Source organism: Sinocyclocheilus grahami, unplaced genomic scaffold (genome assembly GCF_001515645.1).
Source record: "Sinocyclocheilus grahami isolate Dianchi unplaced genomic scaffold, SAMN03320097.WGS_v1.1 scaffold280.1, whole genome shotgun sequence".
NCBI classification, from domain to species: domain Eukaryota; kingdom Metazoa; phylum Chordata; class Actinopteri; order Cypriniformes; family Cyprinidae; genus Sinocyclocheilus; species Sinocyclocheilus grahami.
Window position 1 is genome coordinate 460,246 of NW_015505459.1, and position 16,152 is coordinate 476,397.

General features: G+C 35.8%; 1 protein-coding gene across 3 annotated transcripts in view; it reads left to right on the top strand.

Annotated features, from left to right (window-relative positions):
• The window catches only part of LOC107600187 (amino-terminal enhancer of split-like), a 25,004-nt gene extending 10,549 nt beyond the window's left edge, over positions 1 to 14,455 (top strand). For 2 of the 3 annotated variants that reach the window (XM_016292015.1, XM_016292017.1), the window contains 6 exons: positions 8,741 to 8,838; positions 10,833 to 10,896; positions 12,106 to 12,150; positions 12,512 to 12,574; positions 12,763 to 12,837; positions 13,210 to 14,455. In XM_016292015.1, coding sequence (XP_016147501.1) covers positions 8,741 to 8,838; positions 10,833 to 10,896; positions 12,106 to 12,150; positions 12,512 to 12,574; positions 12,763 to 12,837; positions 13,210 to 13,437 — 573 coding nt within the window. In that variant the 3' untranslated portion in view covers positions 13,438 to 14,455. The remainder of the gene's footprint in view (positions 1 to 8,740; positions 8,839 to 10,832; positions 10,897 to 12,105; positions 12,151 to 12,511; positions 12,575 to 12,762; positions 12,838 to 13,209) is intronic. The other variant, XM_016292016.1, reaches the window with a different exon arrangement.
• The last annotated feature ends 1,697 nt before the right edge of the window (positions 14,456 to 16,152 follow it).

Below are 16,152 nucleotides of genomic sequence, written 5' to 3' on the forward strand. Positions count from 1 at the left end.
CCCAAAAAAAAAACATCTCACTTCCTGTGCTACAACACACACACCAGCCACAATTTCGGAGACAAAAAAAGCAGATAAGAGCCTGAGGGCTGTAAGTGTGTGTGTGTGTGTGTGTGTGTGCAGCAGATGTCTGGGTCACTCGGGCCAAACAAAGTCCCTCATTAGCATTACAAAGGGGGCAACAGCAGAGCCTTTAGCCCCGTCAGCCGCCACAGGAGAGGAAGATTTGATTTACTTTTTTTGTTATATTAAGACGCTTTAAGTTGGCTTGAAAAAGTAACGTGCGAATCATGCTAGAAACATGCTAGCAACTTGCTAAACATGCTAGCAACATGCTAGTAACTTGCTAATCATGCTAGAAAAATGCTAGCAACTTGTTAAACATACTAGGAACATGCTAGTAACATGGTAATAATGCTAGAATCATGCTAGCAACATGTTAGTAACTTGCTAATCATGCTAGAAAAATGCTAGCAACTTGTTAAACATACTAGAAACATGCTAGTAACATGGTAATCATGCTAGAATCATGCTAGCAACATGTTAGTAACTTGCTAATCATGTTAACAACATGCTAGGAACTTGTTTATTCAATTCGAGTTTATTTGTATAGCGCTTTTCGCGATACAAATCGCTGCAAAGCAACTTTACAGCAAATTAGGTTTCTACAATATTTAGTGGTAGCTTATCAGAGGTGACTGTCAGTTAATGTACATATGGCAGAAATGTACGGAAAAATCAGTTAAAGACGTAATCAAACAGACGATGAACACTATTAACAGCAATTATTATATGATGCAATCAAACTTAAAGCAAAATGTGGTAGTTCTGTATGTTGTTTCAGGGTTGGCATCATCTGAGGCGTTGGCATCATCTCTTCTCAGGTGTTCTGGTCCAAGCTTGTGAAACAGAGAAACAAATAGAGACATAATTAGCGTAGCTGCTGTTCCAACCAAGCAAAATTGATTTGTTTAACCCAAGCTAAAGAATAATAATGTGCATTTGATCAGATATAACTGCAGTACAAGATTATTACCCTTATTGTAGATGGATGCACAGAGGAAGACAAGAGTAAAAAGTGCAGAGTGGGAGTACTACACTGAACCAACACCAGCAAAGGCAGTTTTTGTCAGAGCCCTTGTTATTCTTAATTTTGACATTAATTTTCACCAGACATATATATCGGTTCAAAATATTGGTTATTTGTATACTTGATCTGTAATGATCAGTATCGGCATCGGCCCTGAAAAATATCGGTCAACCCCTAGTCTAGAGGTCATGAATGCATGAACTAGCTTTTCTGCATCAGAAACAGGTACCATGTTTCGTAGCTTGGCAATGTTTCTAAGATGGAAGAATTTTGTAACATGGGAAATATGATTTTCAAAAGACAAGTTGCTATCTAATATAACACCCAGATTTTTGACCGTAGAGGAAGTAACAGTACATCCGTCTAGTTGCAAATTGTAATCCACGAGATTCGGCGTACTGTCTTTTGGTCCAATAAGTAATATCTCTGTCTTATCCGAATTTAATAGGAGAAAATTATTGGTCATCCATTCTTTTACATTTTTAACACACTCCGTTAGCTTAGATAATTTAGAAGTTTCATCTGGTCTTGTTGAGATATATAGTTGAGTATCATCGGCATAACAGTGGAAACTAATCCCGTATTTCCTAATAATATTACCAAGTGGCAACATGTATATCGAAAATAGCAGAGGACCTAGGACAGATCCTTGTGGCACTCCATGTTTTACTGGTGATAATTGAGATGACTCCCCATTTAAATGAACAATGTGGTAGCGATCGGACAGGTAGGATCTAAACCATCTTAAAGCCTGCCCTTGGATACCTGTATAGTTTTGTAATCGATCTATGAGTATGTCATGATCTATAGTATCGAATGCAGCACTAAGATCAAGTAAAACTAGCAATGAGATGCAGCCTTGGTCTGACGCAAGAAGTATGTCATTTGTAATTTTAACAAGTGCAGTTTCTGTGCTATGGTGGGGCCTGAAACCTGACTGAAATTCTTCATAGAGATCATTTTTTTGCAGGAAGGAGCACAATTGAGCAGACACAACTTTTTCTAAAATTTTAGACATAAAAGGAAGATTTGAGATGGGTCTGTAATTAGCCAGTTCACTAGGATCTAGTTGTGGTTTCTTAATAAGAGGCTTAATGACCGCCAGCTTGAATGTTTTTGGGATGTGATCTAAAGACAACGACGAGTTAATAATATTGAGAAGCGGTTCTTCTGCTACCGGTAACAACTCTTTCAGTAATTTAGTGGGTACAGGATCTAATAGGCATGTTGTTGGTTTAGATGCAGTGATAAGTTTATTTAGCTCTTCCTGTCCTATAGTTGTAAAGCACTGCAGTTTATCTTTTGGTGCGATGAATGAAGCTGAAGTATTATACGCTGTAGAATCTACATTTGTTATTGTATTTCTGATGTTATCTATTTTATCAGTGAAGAAATTCATAAAGTCATTACTATTAAACTGTGCGGGAATATTTAGATCGGGTGGCGTCTGGTTATTTGTTAATCTAGCCACTGCTAAATAAAAACCTAGGATTGTTTCAGTTATTTTCTATGAGTTTGTGGATATGCTCGGCCCTGGCAGCTTTTAGAGCCTGTCTATAGCTGGACATACTGTTTTTCCACGCAATTCTAAAAACTTCCAAGTTAAGCCAATTAATCGTCCAATTAAAAGTCCACTTATGTTATTCTGTGTGCTTAAGATGTGTTTTTTCTTTCTACAAGTTATGTTGAGGGTTTTTCCACTGTTTTAATTTTAGTTTTAATATGACATTATAATACCATGCATATTTAAACTTTTTTTTATTTAAAGAAGAAACCAATCCAATGAATAGATGCCATTTGTAGCTTAATACTATAGAAAAGCAATAAAGGTTTTTCAGTTTGAGGGTTTTCAGCTTGTTTATCTTCATCTAAAAATATGGCATGCGGTTGCTTAAAACGATGATATAACATCATTCAATGTAAATTGTGACAATCGTAATTACAATTTCAAGGGAATAATTGACAATTATGATTTTTGTCATAATCGTGCAGCCCTAATCAGTAAGATCAATTCCATGCGATATAATTAATCAGCGTATGATTAAAACGATGAGTGGGCCCGGTAACGTTTTGCTTGACTCCAAAAGAGTTTATTAGGTCAGTAAACACAAGTCTTAATGCATCATGTGTATTATCAACGTGAATGTTAAAATCTCCAACAATTAGCGCTTTATCAACAGTAACCAATAGGTCTGAGAGGAAATCTGCAAATTCTTTTAGGAAATCTGTATACGGCCCTGGTGGTCTATACACAGTAGCCAGAGCAAGAGATACGATAGATTTCTTTTGCATATCTGACAGTGTAACATTAAGCATTAGTATTTCAAATGAGTTAAACCTGTATCCTGTCTTCTGAGTAACATTGAGAATATCACTATATTAGGGCTGCACGATAAATCGCATGCGATATTTAATGCGCATCTTATCAGAAAGCCGGTTCTGTAATCAGCGGTAAATCTCCATCACGTGCGGGCTTTCACATTGAGCAGCATTAACTACACAGAGCCGTTGTTGACTGATGAGCTGCGCAAAAAATCGCACGAATATGGACGTGGTTTTGCGCAGCTCGTCAGTGAACAACGGCTCTGAGTAGTTAATGCTGCTCAATGTGAAAGCCCGCACGTGATGGAGATTTACCGCTGATTACAGAACCGGCTTTCTGATAAGATGCGCATTAAATATCGCATGCGATTTATCGTGCAGCCCTAATATAGTGATATTCTCAATGTTACTCAGAAGACAGGATACAGGTTTAACTCATTTGAAATACTAATGCTTAATGTTACACTGTCAGATATGCAAAAGAATCATGATCAGATTTTTTTTAGATCCTGCATTAAATTTAATATTTTGACCTCACTATTCGGGGAACAGACACAGTCTTTATAGATTGGACAGCGCAAGTACTTCTATCATTTAAGCGGGTAGAACAAAAGCCATCATAGCAGTTATTTGACAATTGGCTAACTAGTCATATGGAGCGTAGCGTCCTGGAGATGTTGTCCGACAGGAGTTCCGCTAATCATGCTAACAACATGCCACTAACATGCTAATCATGCTAGAAAAATGTTAGTAACATGCTAGCATCATGCTAGTAACATGCTAATCATGTTAGAATCATGTTAGCAACATGATAATCATGTTAGAAACAAGCTAGCTAACATGCTAGTTACATGCTAATCATGCTAAAAATAGGCTAGTAACATGTTAATCATGCTATCAAACATGCTAATAACTTTGCTAATCATGCTAGAATCATGTTAGCAACATGCTCTTAAAATGCTAGCAAACATGCTATTAACATGCTAATCATGTTAGCAACATGTTATCAACATGTTATTAACATGCTAATCATGCTAGCAACATGTTAGTAACTTGTTAATCATGCTAGTAACATGCTAATCATGCTAGCAACATGCTAATCATGCTAGCAACATGTTAGTAAACTTGTTAATCATGCTAGCAACATGCTAATCATGCTAAAAGCATGTTAACAACATGCTAGTCATGCTAGAAACAGCCTAGCAACCACCCCAGATACCCTAGCAATATGTTTATGTATTGCCTTGAAAACATTCAAACTTTAATCTTTAAAACTATTTTAACTTTCAAACTACTTCAAACTGAAAACTTTTAAACTGCAAGCTTTTAAAACTACTTCAAACCTTCTGGCTAGGCTTTTTCGAGCCAACTAAAAGTTTGTCTACAAACTTTACTCATCTGGTTTCTATTATTATTTTCAGTTTCAGTCTAGAGGCTTTAATTTATTAAATTAAATTATTATTTTATTTATTTATTTTGTTTAAATATAGAGGCTTATTTATTTATTTCTTTTTTTACTATAGAGGCTTTTTATTGTTTATTTAAATTTTATAAAAATTTATATTTTTTTATTTTATTGTTTCATTCTAGAGACTTTATTTTATATTTGTATTCCAATTCTGTTTTAATCTAGAGACTTTGTTTTATTTATTTATTTAATTTTCTATTCTAGAGTCTTTTCTTTTTTATTTCTGTTTTATTTTAGAGACTTTTTTATTAATTTTAATTTATTTTCATTTATTTCTATTCGATTCTAAAGCTTTTTATTTTTCAATTTCTGTTTCGTTCTAAAGACCGTTTTATTGTGCGTGTATTTTTGTTTGTTTTGTTGTAGAGGCTTTATTCTATTTTTCATTTTTGTATTTCTTTATTACTTATAATTATTTTTTTTTAGATTTGTGTGTGTGTGAGTACATTTAACAAAATATGAGTGATGCTTACTTGTGTAAAAATCACAATGCTGTGATAATGCCAAGGCTCCAGCTACTCAGCATTATTGATTTTTTTGCAAGTCACAGATCTTGTAGTGTACATACTGCAGATTTTCTGCAAGCAAAAGAAAGCAAGGCATTGTGAAGCACGAGCAAAGAAGAATAGACAAAGTATCTTAGTAATGCAAATTAGTGTAAAAACGTGCTGTGTGCAACACAACAGAAAACTGTGAGTCTGATTAAAGTGTTATTAGACTTTAGCCATTTATGTTTATAAGCAACTGAAAAAAGCACAAATGTCAGGGCATGTCAAAACTTCTCCAGGCCCCCAAAACACCCTCAGACCCCAGGGGGTTAAGCATAACAACAATGTGTAATACTGCTTTAAATTGTTGTTGTTGTTGTCGTCCCCCCCCCCAAAAAAAATTTTTTTTTTTTTTTTTAATTATGCATATTTACAACAAAAAACAATTTATGACACATTAAAAGACTAATTACTTTCACCCCAAATACTAATTAGTTGTAATTTTACATTTTTAAAATTTGCCACTATCCTAGGTTTTAAGAATTTTTTACTCATTTAAAACACAATCAAATTTAATATGCTCCCTTATTCTTTTATATTTTTTAATGGGGTCCTATAATGTATTTTCAGTTTTTCCTTTCTCTTTGGAGTGTTACAAGCTCTTGGTGCATAAAGAAGATCTGTAAAGTTGCAAAGACTAAAGTCTCAAATCCAAAGAGATATTCTTTATAAAAGTTAAGAGTCAGCCACGTCTACCTAAAACGGCTCGTTCTAACACGCCCCCACATGTCTATGTCACGATGTGGGAAGATTTGCATAACACCGCCCAAATGTTCACGCAACGAAAGAAGGCTTGACTTTTATTCTCGCTGTAGTATTGTTGTTGCCGCCGCCGCCATGTCCTTAAGACGCTGTGTTTCGTTGTAAAAGCGAAACTACTTTGTTTGGTCTTTCAAAAGAGGACGATATCGCTTCGTCATGCCTAGAGCTGGTCGCTGAGGAAATACATCAACTCCGCGCTGTGGATCGCCGGATCGGCTTTCACCGTGGATGAAGCGAAGTCCAGCCCGGGGTCGTCACATGTGGTTGCCGCAAGCCGGATGCTCCTTCGTCGAATCCGCCGGCCTCCGCTCACTCTAGCCTACCGGCCGTTCCTCACACTAGCCCGCCGTGTGTGACGATGTGTGTTTCGTTGTGAAAGCGAAACTACTTTGTTTGGTCTTCCAAAAGAGGACACAACTAGAAATCAGTGGTTAAGTTGTATTTACAACACTGTTCCAGAACACTTCAAACCAAATATTCAGATGTGTGCAGCGCATTTTGCGGAGGATGAGGACCGTTTCCTGGGAGTGTAGCCTACAATGTCGGTGTCTGTTTCTATAAAGTTGGGCAGTTCCAACTTTGCAAGGACAGTCTGGCGCTTCTGACTCCCAGCCTGTAAGTACGTTTTTTTATATTTAAAGGATTTGCCACTGGCGATTCAAACGCGAGTTTTGAGCAGTGTAGAGTAGCACTTGTTGTTTGTTCTTTGTCTTGTCGCGCCGGGACACAGGGCATCACAGTATGTGAGGGGCGTAACATTTACGTCACACGCTTGAGGTATTCAGCTAATCACAACGCACTGGATAGCTGGCCAATCAGAGCACACCTCGCTTTTGCACACCTCGCATGAGCTTTGTAAAAATCCCCGCGTTTCAGAAAGGCGGGGCATAGAGGAGCAACAATAATGTACAGTATGTGGAAAATAATGTGTTTTTTGAACCTTAAACCGCATAAACACATTTCATTACACCAAATACACAAAATAATGTTCTTTTTAGCAACATCATATGACCCCTTTAATATGTCAGAATAAGCAAGTTATTTGAATTTTTACATAAATAGTTACACTAAATGACAATGTAACATTATTTCAACCAAATTGACATTTTATTCTCCAAAAACTTATTTGAAACCTTAAAAGTAGACACTTTACTTACATTTAATGTGCATTCTATGGACATAAAATCACTTTTGTAAATTTCTTTTAATGCGGACATCTTAATGTCTTTGACCCATGTATATATGTATGTATTTATTTATTTAAGATTTATTTAATCTGGATAGAAATCACAAAGAAAAGCTTAGAATAGGATAGATGTAGGACTGATTGGAAACATTTACGTTACATTTACAGAGCTCTAATATTTAGGCTAGTTTACATTTACATGAACTTATATTTTCTTAGACATTTTATCCAAAGCATTTTTCTCTTTTAAATGTAATATAAATATATGTATATAAAATGTTTTAGTTTAGAGTTTGTGTTTTGACATTTATATACACACTTGGCATCATTTAAGTAACCGGATCAGAATTTTTTTTCTGTTTACTAATAATCTTAAATTTACATAATAAAATATTTATTACTATATGAAATTTCTGTATAATAATAATAATAATAATATAATTAATAATAATAATGATGATGATGATGATTATTAACTAAAGTTGGAAATGAAAATAGTGTTTTTATCATATTGAATCTTTACTTTTGCTTTGTAAAATAAGATAAATATGAGTGAAGCTGCTTTTCGTGAATGAATGAAGAACATTATTTCACAAGAGATGCACATTGACAAATGATTCTGCAGAGAGTATTCTCTGTGTGTGTGTGTGTGTGTGTGTGTGTGTGTGTGTAAAGCAAGCATTCCCTGCTGAGATGTTTTGTTGTGTGCCTTCCCTGGGGGCCAGTTGTGTAAACACACACACACATATGTTTATCCAGCAGTTTCTATGTATATCTGTCTGCTTTCAAACTGCTGTTTTCCTATGAAGCACACTGAACACAGTTGCATATCCTGTTTCTCTCTTTCTAATGTGTGATGGTTTGTTCCTGTCTGTCTGGTCTTAAAGGTCACAAGCCAGTGACCTCTGGTAAAGCAGGTTAGAGGTGAAAAGCCAATGGCCCTTCTTTTCTATTTGCACGAAGCTTTAATTTCAGCCTGACCTGACAAGCTGACCTCAAACACGCGATGCAATCACTGGCTCTGTTATGGCGTTCAGCAGAATTCTTTTAGCCTGTTTGCAGAAATGTTGCTGTTATATCTCTGATCAAAAGGATTGTTGTCATGGCTGGGGTTGGCTTTTCTTTTTTTTTCTGTGGTCAAAGTTGAAATATTGAGTCAAACATTTTATGCACTTTATTTTAGCAACAGTTAAGACTAAAATTAGCTTGATAACCCCAGAGGAAGAGTCTTTCTAATTGAATGTCTTTTATGGTTCAGTGTGTTAACCACCTACTTCCTAACCGATGCCTAGGTTGTTCATCGGAACATTTAGAAATCATGTTCTCTTCATCAGATCTCTTATCTGTTGTCTTTTGTTTTTCAGGCTTCGTCTCAATCGACACAGCCGCTCAAATTCACCACGTCAGACTCTTGTGATCGCATCAAAGACGAGTTTCAGTTCCTGCAGGCACAATATCACAGGTATACCAAACACTTGTACAAAATACTACTCAAAAGTATGATTTTTTTTTTGTGAAATTAATGTTTATTCAGGAAGGATGCATTAAATTGATCAAAAATGACTGAAAAGATGATGTTTAAAAAGATTTCTATTTTTAAATAAATACTGTTTGAACTTATTATTCAACTGTTTTCAACATTATTACTAAAAAAATGTTTCTTGAGATGATTTCTGAAGGATCATGTGACACTGGAGACTGGAGAAATGATCACAGGAATAAATCACTTAAAAAAAATAAAAAATAGAAAACGCATATTTTAAACTAATAATATTTGAAAATATAACTTTTTCTGCTGTATTTTTGATCAAATAAATGCAGCCTTGTTGAGCAGAAGAGACTTTCTCTTTAAAAACATTAAGCTGGAGCATACCAAAAGCATTCATACACAAAACTAGTTGAACCGTTATTTAACGCGACCTTGAGAAGCACAGGCAGTCTCTCTCCTCCTCACTCTAAAAACACCCTGCCTGTGTGAATTCCTCTCCGGGATGCTCGAATGGTGTGAAAAGCTTCCTGTCATCATCTGTCAGCTCAGCACCAGAGATAAGAGCGATCACGGAGGCCATCCGGCCATCACACATCAGAGAAACCGCGGACAGGGGAAGGAAGAGGGAAATGGAGAAGGATAAACAGCAGAATGTGGTAATGTCGTCACCATCGGACTGCTTTAGATTCGTTTCGACTTGGCTGAATATTCACTCTCAGCGTCAATAGGCCATAACTCTGGTGTATGTTTAAAAACACACCTTACTGCTCCATGTCACCGAGTATTTCCACAAGTAATGCTAATGAATGAGTGATTATTCTGTGGAGCTGCTTGTGATTGCATAATGTTGTTGTTATTATTATTGCTTTAGTGATTAAAGACCTCATAAAATGGTCTGACAAATGCAATTTTCTCTCCTGTGTTGATGTTAGGGTGTGGGGATGGGCCGATTCAAAAATGAGTCATTTATTTTAACCAGTTTACATCAGTCATAAACCGTAATTTACTACTTGCTATTAGTCGGTGGCAGGTGGTGTCGGGGGAGGGACATTCTCATTCTAGAGTGCATTTGTAGGTTTTTATTTCCAAAATTTGGCCATAATGTTTTCCCAGCAGAGAAAGAATATAAATATTTCATAGTGTATGCTACTGTATTATTTTCTTTATTATTATTATTTATTCAGCAAGGATATATTAAATTGATCAAAAAGATTCTATTTCAAATTAACTATCTTCTTTTGAACTTTCTATTCATCAAGGAGTCCTGAAAGAAATGTATCATGGTTTTCACTAAAATATGAAGCAGCTCCACTGTTTTTAACATTAATGATACAAAATGTTTCTTCAAAATGCAAATCAGTGTATTAGAATGATTTCTGAAGGATCATGTGACACTGAGTGCTGGAGTAATGATGCTGTGCATCACAGGAATAAATTACAATTAACAGTTCCTTTAAATTGTAATTTCACAATTTTTACTTTTTTTTTTTTTTTTTGATCGATCAAATAAATACAGCCTTGGTGAGCACGAGACTTCTTTCAAAAACATTTTTTTTTAAAAACGTTTGAATGGTAGTGTACGTGTAACCATATCTAATATAGAAGGTTTTATATGAAGAAGGAAATCATACATTCTTTCATGATTACATTCTTCGCAACACATGGCCAGCCCAATCACAAGCCTCCGTGAGGCAGTCCAGACAGGAAACTGGTTGTTCTTCTAGAGCGAGAGAGAGAAAGTGAGGTGAAGTGCAGCTGACAGCCTCAATGAAATGTGTGTGTTTTATGGTGAAATTTTAATATTGAAGCTGTCATACACAGACAGTGTCATTTAAACCTTGAGAACATCTCCACATTTCCATTATTTAAAGATGCCTCATGTAATTCACAACATATAAACAAATTTAACAAGAAGCGAGTAGTGCATCTCATGTTGTCTTGTGTTTTTCTCTCTTTCTGTGTTTCAGTCTGAAGATGGAATGTGATAAACTGGCGAGTGAGAAATCTGAAATGCAGCGTCATTACATAATGGTGAGTAAAACATGCATGTTTAGAATATTTGATCAGACCTTATATGCAAATCATATGGAAGCTGTTTCCGCCGCAAAAAAATACAATAAAAATAGCACACTTCTGAGAAGAACTGTCAGAAGTGTGCTATTTTTATAGTTTCTTATTTAGTCCTTACATGTGCATTTCTTGCATTGTTTTGGCTTTAGTTCTTATATAAATGAGTTTTTCTTATTTGTCATGTGATTGAATGTAGTCTGTAAGCCTGTGGGCGTATGCAGTAGCTCATACACAAGCATCTCATTGAGCAGTTGTATGATGGGCCGTAAGTGTGCACAGGAGTATGACGGATCGATGTGAATGTGTGTCTGTAACAGCTGTGTCTGAGCAGGAGTGATCTGCGGCTTTAGCCCAGAGCAAAGCTCCTAAACGTGAGCCCAAATCACAGTCGGGTCGAGTCGCTCTGAAGTTTCAAGGAAACTGATGTTAAATTGACGTCTTCTCCTCCACCTCTTTTACTTGAAGAGATCACTTTGCTTGAAGTGTCAGCGTTATTTTTAGTATCATTGAAGCACTATTATAGATTTGAATAATATTTTATATTAGTTCTTGTTTTAATATTTTGTAATATTTTCATTTTTCATTTTAATTTGTTAAATTTTTTTGTCATTTTATGTGCTTTTGTCATTTCAGTTTTCAGTTTTAGTTTTTATTTAATTCCAGTTTTTCCCGTTTTACTTCCAGTTTTTCAACTTATTTCACTTCATGGCGATATTTGTAATGTTTGTTTAGCTAAAGTTTTTCATCCAATGTTTATATTTTGTTATTTTGGCTTCATTTCAGCTTTATTATAAATAAACAAACATGTTTTAGTCAACTAAAGATTATATTCATTAGTCCTCTGCTGTTTTTGCTGCCTTCGATACACTTGTTTATATTGCCTCTTTGAGACACATATAAGGTGGATTCAGGTGAGTTTTTTTGACCTTTTGAGATGTCTCTCTTTATCCCATATGTCAAAAAATGTGACTCATTATATATGTAGCTCTCATATGTTATATGTGGCTGAAAATGTAAATATACAGTAAAAATATTGTGAAATATTATTACAATTTAAAATAGCTATTTTCTATTTGAGTATATTATAAAATGTTTTTTTTTGTTTTTTTTTATGAGATGGCAAAGCTGAATTTTTGATCATATGTTTCTTTCCTGTTTCTGTGACTGCAGTATTATGAGATGTCATACGGACTCAACATGGAAATGCACAAACAGGTGAGAATCTGAATATTGTGTCAGAATCAGCACAAATGTTGCATCAAATGCGGGGGAAAGTTAATGCATTATTATATTTGTTTAAAAAAAAATGAATAAATATGGCAGGAGGATATGTAAACCTTTAGACTTGTGTTTGTGCAAAATCTGCTGTTTCCTTTAAACCACAGGCTTACTTGTATGGTTTGTACATATGCAGCGTCCTAGATTCAGTAGCGTCTTTCATCAAACACGGTCGGTCAGCATACGTTATCATGACTGACTGTGTTGTTCATGTGTTTTTGTGCAACATCAGCAACCTGTAAGCGCTACCTCATTAATGGATGTAAACCCATGAGATGTGCTTGTGTTCTGTCTGCAGGCGGAGATTGTGAAGAGATTGAATGGAATCTGTGCTCAGGTGTTGCCTTACCTGTCTCAAGAGGTCAGACTGTGTGATTTATTTATGACACACTCTCTATAATGACACTCAGCCTCATCAAATGTGCCATTGGTTTGTGTCATGGGTTGCTTTTATGGACAGAAGAGGGTTTTGTTGGTTTTTGTATGCTGTGCTTTTTACCTGAAGAGAAATGCATGCTGATGTGTGTGTGTGTGTGTGTGTGTGTGTAGCACCAGCAGCAGGTCCTGGGGGCGATTGAGCGAGCCAAACAGGTCACCCCTCCTGAGATGAACTCAATTATTCGGGTAGGAACCTCACACCATTCAACTTCATGTGTTATTGTGTAGGACTGGCAGATTATTGCTAGAAAACGAATAAATCATTATACTTTTAGCCTCTCGTTATTTGTATATCTATATACAGATATCCATAAAAAAAATAACAAGACAAAATAATAGCAAAAACGGTGTCAAAATTAATGGCAGAAAAAGTGCATTGAAATGATTGTATTCTTATCAGTAAGACTAATCGCAAAATAGTCTGTCATAACAGCAAACATGCAATCAAATGTAATGTGGCTTTGTCATTAAACTTCAGAAAGAATGCACATGCAAGTCAACAGTATGAGTTTTATATGTGACGGGTGTTTGTTTGTTTGTTTGGTGGTGTAAACGCAGCAGCAGCTTCAGGTTCACCAGCTCTCTCAGCTTCAAGGTTTGGCGTTACCCATGACCCATCTGCCCCTGGGCTTGACTCCGCCCACCCTGCCCGCCGTCACCTCCAGCTCTGGCCTCCTGTCTCTGTCCAGCATCCTCGCGTCTCACGCACACCTGGCCAAGGAGGACAAGAGCTCCCGCGACGGGGCCGAGGGCCACCGCGAGGACGACGCAGACAAATCCAACTAGCCTTCATAGAGACGCTTTGATTCTGTGCAGAAAAAGAGGCAACTCCTGTCTCACCGGATTGGGTCTGATTCAATCTCTCTCTCTCTCTGTTACTACAGCGAATCTTTATTCCGTAATTCTGTTTGATTCATTTGCTTTTCATTAGTGGTGTTTGCTAAGGCTCTATTAATATTGCTCATACTTGGGGGTTAGTGATTTGAACAAACCCCTATCCCCAAGTATTGAACTTCAGCATGTAACACGGTCCTTATCCAGAGACCTGAATATAATAGAGACTTGATGATGCACTCTTATGAGTCACCCAGAATGCCTGGCAATGCTCTCGCAACAACCTAGTATTTGCATGCTTGTCCTCTCAAGCACCCCAAACATAACCACTCAGAACAGTTTAGAAACCGCACAGCAAGCGCCTCCAGCAGTCAATTCCTCTGATACCTACTAGTCGATATATTTCATCATATTCTATTCTGGGCGTGTCTCGTTAAGAGTTTTAACACTCTAGTGACCCTTTCACAGGAATTAATTCACGTGTTTTACATAGAAAGACGACTCTGTCTATATTGCCCTCAGAAAGGTATAAATGCCTTACGAAGGCCTTACCCAAGTGTGTGTGTGTAGGACAGTGACAGGCCTGAAAACAGTTTTGACAAAAACAAAGAGATGTTCCTAGTGCAGACGCACATGCTCATGTCATGGTTTGTTTTTCTGTTTGCAGTGAATGTGTTTCCATGTGTGACCAGCAGATGGCAGCCACTGAGTGTGTGTTGAATGATTTGTGCTGCTGGAATAGGATATTTGAATTGGCATACTAAATCATACTACTACTACAGCAGTGGTTCTCAGTAGATTTCAGTCTTGAACCTTGATTTGATGTGTTTTTAGCGTTTTCGTTGATACTAAAGTTCAGTTACTATTAATGACTAAAATGATGTTATTAGTGACTAAAAATGTGATTTAGTCAATCAAGATAACTAAAAAGCATTTAAATGTAATTATTATTATTATTAAAGGGATAGTTCACCCAAAAATGAAAATGTGATGTTCCATTGTTTATCATTTTGTTTTGTTACCATTGCCATGCATTATACAACTGATAGACTACAACAGTTAAAGTTAAAAATCATCATACGTGTTCTACTGAAGAAACAAAGTCACCTACATCTTGGATGCCCTGGGGGTAAGCAGATAAACATCACATTTTCATTCTTGGGTGAACTATCCCTTTAATATTAAAATAATTGAACTTTAAACTAAAATGCAAAAACAATCAAGACAATAACCAATAATCAAATAAAAAAATACAATAATTAACTATTTATTTTTCCCTCTCAATAACTGTTGTTTTCAAGTTAAGTTCTTGAAATGTCTAAAATCACACTTTACAATAAGGTCTCATTTGTAAACATTAGTTAATGCATTGACTATCATGAACTAACAATGTATTTGTACTGCACGTATTAACATGTTCATGGTAATTCACAGTTGATGTTAACAGATAGAACTTTTGATTTTAATAATGTATTAAATGATGAACCTAACATTAACTAAGATTAATAAATGCCATTTAAGTGTTTAACAAATGGAAACATTATTGTAAAGTGTTACCAATATATCATTGCTCACAGTTTCTCTTAATAAAATATCAGCTTTGTCATAATTTCCAAAGGCAAGTTTTAAAGACAAGACTACCTAAGGTTGTACATATGCACGGGTGCATTGTGGGTATTTTCTAATTGTGTGTTCCTGGACATTTGTTTCTTGTGTCCCATGATTCCTTTGTATTCTTTGTTTTTCAGCACACCAGGTGCATGGTGATGTATGCTAAGAAACGCTCACTGTTGAGCCCTGGATCGCTTATTTTAATCTACAAATGAAGTTTTCTGATATTTAGATTTGATTTCGCTTGATCAAAAAAACCCTGACGGCCAATTTATATCCATGTATGAATATATCAATATACATTTAATTTTGTAAACATTTTTGTATGTATAAAGCTATGTTTATGGTGTATGTGGCCCGGAGGATATTTAGCGCAGGTTATACAGAAATCTATGATCATTTAATAGTCGAACATTTCCGCTCTGATTTGTTTAAATGCGTGTAGCGCTGGCTGGTCTCGACTAGTTATAGCTGATAAAGGATAAGCGGTTGGTCTTGGTCTCATCAACCAAGTTTGTTACGTAAATCCATAGACACGAGCCATTCCTGAAGCCTCCCTCTTCTGATATTTGCCACATTTTGGAGCTTTGTAGTAGTTTTTTAAAATGTGTGTGTGCGTGTGTGTTGATGTGACATGATGTACTTGATGGAAATGTATGTTGTTTGTGTTGATAAACTGCTATTATAACTTCATTTAAAGACGATTGTTGGAAGAAAAAGGTTAAACCATTTACTATGAATGAGAGATTGAGCAGTAAGGAAGTATTTATGGTGCCTTACAAATAAAAGATTCATTGGACCTTTATCAGTGCTGCTGTTTGGGTTTCATTTATATATAAGTCGTCATCCTCTCCACCGTATAGCTCTCAAATAGCATTGCTTAGGAAACGTTCAAATAATAATTAATTATTTAAGAATGAAATGATAATAAAAATGTAAATAATTTTTGACCAGTGTCAAATTTTATTTACTTTTTTTTTTTTTTTTTTTATTTTATTAACTTTTTGCATGTGTAGTTTGGGGCGGGTTCATTTTGTATTGATTCCTGGTTCAGAC